We start from the raw sequence: 6,000 nt of genomic DNA on the forward strand, positions 1-6,000 counted from the left end.
AACAAATGAATGCTGAGAGAGAAGAAGGGAGGAATGAGTGGATGGAGGCAGACATGGTGGTCGGGATATATTCATGGAGAAATGTAAGGATGTTTGGATGGAAAGGAATGGATGAATGGACCTCCTGTAAGGCCCACTCCCTGTAATTCTGCTGTGCAACATGTCGAATGCACTTTTAATTATGCAACTACGTTGGAAAACTTTTTTAAAAATCAACTTTCACTCTTTGTTTGCCAATTCCAGTGCGTAAACAAGAGATTATCAAAGCCACGGAGCAGCTCATTGAAGCGATTAGCAATGGAGATTTTGAGGCCTACACGTAAGCTTTTTTCCGATATAAAACATTTAGTTCTGCTTTATACCAATTCCACAGCGCGTTTGGAACAGTTATCCCTCCAGTAGGAATGTAAATCATTCACTCTGAGAGGTCACTATTAGGGCTTTGTATTCCAGGATGTAGATTTGCAACGCGCCACCCTGGCGTGAAACGAGAGCCATCGATTTATCATTCATTACTTCCCTTCTCACCCGCATTCCTCCCCTTCTTCTGTCTACACCTCCTCTCCCTCTCTCCAAAGAACAATGCAGCAGGAACACGCCCTTCGGCCCACCAAGCCTGCACCGACACATCACTTTCCAAAGACCTTTTGTCTCTATGAGCCCCGTAACCCTCTATTCCCAGCCTATTCATGTATCTGTCAAGATGCCTCTTAAATGTTGCTATTGTATCTGCTTCTACCATCTCCTCTGGCAAAGCGTTTGAGGCACATACCACCCTCCATGTAAAAAAACTTGCCCCTCACATCTCCTTTAAACTTTCCCCCTTTTATCCTAAACCTATATCCCCGAGTAATTAACATTTCTCCCCTGGGAGACAGACTCTGACTGTCCATTCTATCCAGGCCTCTCATCATTTTATCAACTTCTATTGGGTCGTCCCTCGGCCTCTGATGTTAAAATGAAAGCAAACCGAGTTTGTCCAATCTCTCCTCAAAGCCATTCCTTGCCTCCTTCCCTTCAGTCCTTCCTCTCTCTATCTTTCTTTCAATCACTTTCTCCTTCTGTCAGTCCCTCCCTCCCTCTATCCTGCCACTTTCAATATCATAGGATCACAAAATCCCTAGAGTGCAGAAGGAGGCCATTAGGCCCATCGAGTCTGCACCAACAACAATCCCACCCAGGCTCTATCCCCGTAACCCCACATATTTACCCTGCTAATTCCTCTAATCTACGCTTCCCCGGACACTAGGGTCAATTTAGCACGGCCAATCAACCTAACCCGCATATCTTTGGGGTGTGGGAGGAAACCGGAGCACCCGGAGGAAACCCACACAGACACAGGGAGAATGTGCAAACTCCACACAGACAGTGACCCAAGCCGGGAATCGAACCCAGGTCCCTGGAGCTGTGAGGCAGCAGTGCTAACCACTGTGCCACCATGCCACCCATTAATATCGGAAGTGTACAGTCCCCCCCCCTCCCTCACTTCCCCCTCACCACCTCCTCCACCATCCCCTCCACCACCTCTTCCACCATTCCCTCCACCACCCCAACACCACCGTTAAGGGGGCGATTCTCCCAAAAAGAAACCAAGTGCCCAATGGGCAGGAAAATGGGAGGTTTTCCCACCTGTTTTTTGGGCGCACTTGGTTGTATTTCCGCTGGGGGATTCACGTCAGTCAGGGGGTGAGTGGTGCTCGAAAGGCCGATATCAGTGCGCTGAGTGCGCCACTGCGCATGCGCCAATCTCTCAGTAGGGAGATCAGCAGATGCAAACTAGCTTCATGATCGCTGGCCTCCCAATCGCAGGCCTCCCGATGACTAACGCTCCCCCGCGTCCCCAGATTGCCAGCTCCGAACCATCAACCCTCGATCGCTGGCCTCCCCAACCCCCTCACCTGGTCAACACACCCCTGATGTCAGTCTGACCCCCACCTATGTCCTGTCTGCCCCCCACTCCCTCCCCATGGCCAATCACCCCCCCCCTCCCCTGCCCCCGCCCCCCTGCTTCCACTGTGCCCCTGACCTCCCAAGGAGGCCTCAATGGCCTCTGTCCCCAGCAGTGAGGCCACCGCGCCTGGTCCCTGTTGATGGGTACCAGACAGGACCCCGGCTGCTCGAGTAGTGCAGCGGGCCAGGAAAACCACGCCTTAAATGGTCATGTGTCATCCCTTCTTTAGACGCTGATTGGTCCGCTGTGTCTTCCCAGCATTTTCTCTTTCCTCATTGGCTAGACGAAGTGAAATCCCGCATTGTGATTTGTTGATCTTTCAGGAAGATGTGTGACCCTGGGGTGACTGCCTTCGAACCCGAGGCGCTGGGAAACCTGGTGGAGGGACTCGATTTTCATCGATTCTACTTTGAGAATTGTAAGAAACCATTTCTGTTCTGCTGGTCACTGCATTTCAGCTACTGCTTTGAAGCTAGTACCTCGGGTTGAAATGTACAGTGAATGGTTAAGACCCAACACACTTCTGAAGCCCCAGTTCAAGCCCTGCTCTGTCTTAAGCGAATTGGCTCCATCCATGCAGACCTAGAGGCTCATGGTTTACCATCTGGGTAGCTCTCTCACCCCTGAGTCAGCAGGTTACGAGCAAGTCACACTCTAGAACATAGAACATAGAACATTACAGCGCAGAACAGGCCCTTCGGCCCACGATGTTGCACCGACCAGTTAAAAAAAAAACTCTAGAGACTGGAATTCACAAATATAGACTGATACTCCCACTGCAGTACTGAGGGAGTGCTGCACTGTCAGAGGGTCAGTACTAAGGGAGTGCTGCACTGTCAGAGGGTCAGTACTGAGGGAGTGCTGCACTGTCAGAGGGTCAGTACTGAGGGAGTGCTGCACTGTCAGAGGGTCAGTACTGAGGGAGTGCTGCACTGTCAGAGGGTCAGTACTGAGGGAGTGCTGCACTGTCAGAGGGTCAGTACTGAAGGACTGCTGCACTGTCAGCGAGGCAGTATTGAGAGAGTGCTGCACAGTCAGACGGGCAGTACTGAGGGGGTGCTGCACTGTCAGACGGGCAGTACTGAGGGGGTGCTGCACAGTCAGAAGTTCTGTCTCTTGGATAAGAAATTAAGCTGAAGTCCTATCTGCTCTTTCAGCTCCTCATATAATCCCTACAGTGCAGAAGGAGGCCATTCAGCCCATTGAGACAACAATCCCACCCAGGACCTCTCCCCTTATCCCCATGTATTTACCCTGCTAATCCCTCGGACATGAAGGGGCAATTTAGCATAGCCAATCAATCTAACCCACACATCTTTGGACTGTGGGAGGAAACCGGAGCACCCAGAGGAAACCCACGCAGACACGGGGAGAATGTGCAAACTCCACACAGTGACCCGAGGCCGGGAATCGAACCCGGGTCCCTGGCGCTGTGAGGCAGCAGTGCTAACCACTGTGCCACCGTGCCCAGGTCCCTGGCGCTGTGAGGCAGCAGTGCTAACCACTGTGCCACCGTGCCGCCCCCATTGTATTAATTCTCGAAGAAGAGCAGCGGGAGTTGCAGGGGGAGTTCTTCCTGGCGTCCTGAGGTCAATATTTATCCCTGAATCGACACACCCTTGGGTTATCTGGGTTATTATCACATTTCTGTTAGTGGGAGCTTGCTGTGCATAAATTGGTTGCCACATTTCCTACGTTATAACAGAGTCTACACTTCCAAGGTACTTCATTGGCTGGTGAGGAATGTCCTGGGGTTGTGCATGGCACTGCACAAATGCAAGTCTTTCTTCCCTATTTAAATGCGAGGTGGTGTTGTTGTTGTTTCGCTATTCAGTGGGCGGAATTTTGCCGGCACGTCGGCCCGAGGTTCGTACGATCCTGCCCGAGGCCAACGGAGAATGCCGTTCTCCGAGCCTCGCCCGCCCCCGGAATCGGGACAGACGTGTCGGTAAAACTCCGGCCAGTGTCGCAGGACAGACTGTGTTCACCTCTCTCCTCCCACTGGTATCTCACGATGTCCATCGGGGACTGATGATTTTTTTCTTGCCTCTTTCCAGTGTGGTCCAAGAACAACAAGCCTGTCCACACCACCATCCTCAATCCACACATCCACCTGATTGGGGAAGAGGCTGCCTGTATCGCATACATCCGCATTACACAATACATCGACAGCAATGGGATCCCGCGCACTGCCCAGTCCGAGGAGACTCGCATCTGGCATCGCCGCGACGGCAAATGGCAAATTGTCCACTTCCACCGATCGGGATCTCCGTCTGCTCTGGCCAAGTAAGGGTTAAGGTCCAGGTTTTGGTATCCGGGCTCCAGGGGGATTAACCTGGAAAAATTGGAGTTCGGGATTGGTGGCGGGATTGGGGTGAAGAGGGGAGAACATTTCAAGGTGAACTGCTTCATCATTCTGCGCCATTCTCCCAACTCTCGGCCACTCTCTGTGTTCCGTATGAACCTCTGAACCAGGAGTAGGCCATTCAGCCCCTCAAGCCTGCTCCACCACTTAATATCAGGGCTGATCTGGTCGTCACCTCAACCTGCATCCCTTCTATCCCTGGTGAACTGTCACCCTCTTGCTTACCATGAATCTGTCCATCTCGACCTTAAAAATATCCAAAGCCTCTGCTTCCACCGCCTTTTCAGCAAGAAAATTCCAAAGACTCACAACCGCCTGAGTGAAAATCTTTTGCCTCTTCTCCGTTTTGATTGGGCAATGCTTTATTTTTAAACACTGTCCCCGAGTACTGGATTCTCCCACAAGGGGAAACATTCTCGCCACATCCACCCTGTCACACACCCCTCAGAATCTTCGAGGTTTTAATCAAGTCGCCTCTTACTCTTCTAAACTCCAGCAGATACAAGCCGAGACTGTCCATATATATAGTGTCACAAGAGGCTTACATTAACACTGCAATGAAGTTACTGTGAAAATCCCCTAGTCGCCACACTCCAGTGCCTGTTCGGGTACACTGAGAGAGAATTTAGCACGGCCAATGCATCGAACCAACACGTCTTTCGGACTGTGGGAGGAAACCGGACCGCCCGCAGGATACCCATGCAGACACGGGGAGAACGTGCAGATTCCGTACAGTCGAACCCGGGCCCCTGGCGCTGTGAAGCAGCAGTGATAACCACTGTGCCACCATGTGGAAATACTTGTTTATTCTTTGCCCTCATTCTCTCTCTCTCTCTCTCTCTGTCTCTCTCTCTCTGCAGTTGAAGCTCCTTCTCTCCAGTCTCCTGCTGCTACCCATGACTGACTTGCACGCAAGGAAAATACCTCCTGTGTAACCTCACCGCTGGACTCATGTCTCCCCCCCCGGAGAGAGAGAGCTGGAATGCTTGGCGGGATCACTGCTGGGTTGAGCAATCGGTTCCTTCGCTCACACCCCCCTGTGTCTGCAGGGAGAGTGATGAATTTCATAACCGACCATCTTTTTTTGTATCCTAAAAGGCAATATCTGTGGTTCTGGCATGTTTTACAGCGATATCTATAATTCCAATCAGTTTACAGTGTAGGTGTATTTTAAAATTGTGATCGTTAAAGTGATGACTTTATAACTTGGCTGCGATGCATGTTTTTTACTGTAGTGCCGGACGTGCAAAAAAAAAATAATAATAATAATGGGCATTTGCAATCTTAACGTGAACTTTGGGAGGGAGGGAGGAAGGAGGGATTTAACATTTGGAACAGTCCCGTTGCAGAGATCATTCACTGAAAGAGTCTTGCAGGGGGTTACTAGATGGTAGGCAGTGCCAGTCTCGTTAAGACTGTGCGAACAAGGAGACCTCTCTGGTGGGCTTCACGGATCTTTTAACTCTTTGCATGCCAACACCGAGGGGTGAGCCACAAGCCTCTGAAATGAATGTCCGCAGGGTGAAATTTTAATGCCATGGTTATGCTTCCCCTCCCCTTTTCCCCCTTCCCCCTCCCCCCCCCCTTACACCCCACCCTGCCTCAAACATGGCGACTGCACTTTGAAACCAATGAAAGCACTTTGCGATAAGACTGAAAAACTTGTACTTGGGGGTGCAATCAA

The 6,000-nt window shown here is 51.1% G+C and overlaps 1 protein-coding gene across 1 annotated transcript in view; it reads left to right on the top strand.

The window, feature by feature from the left end:
* The window catches only part of LOC144505449 (calcium/calmodulin-dependent protein kinase type II subunit alpha), a 223,621-nt gene extending 218,058 nt beyond the window's left edge, over nt 1–5,563 (top strand). The window contains exons 15-18 of the mRNA XM_078231553.1: nt 244–319; nt 2,275–2,369; nt 4,009–4,237; nt 5,177–5,563. Coding sequence (XP_078087679.1) covers nt 244–319; nt 2,275–2,369; nt 4,009–4,237; nt 5,177–5,180 — 404 coding nt within the window. The 3' untranslated portion in view covers nt 5,181–5,563. The remainder of the gene's footprint in view (nt 1–243; nt 320–2,274; nt 2,370–4,008; nt 4,238–5,176) is intronic.
* Nucleotides 5,564–6,000: the final 437 nt, after the last annotated feature.

This window comes from Mustelus asterias, chromosome 16, assembly GCF_964213995.1.
Source record: "Mustelus asterias chromosome 16, sMusAst1.hap1.1, whole genome shotgun sequence".
Lineage (NCBI taxonomy): Eukaryota > Metazoa > Chordata > Chondrichthyes > Carcharhiniformes > Triakidae > Mustelus > Mustelus asterias.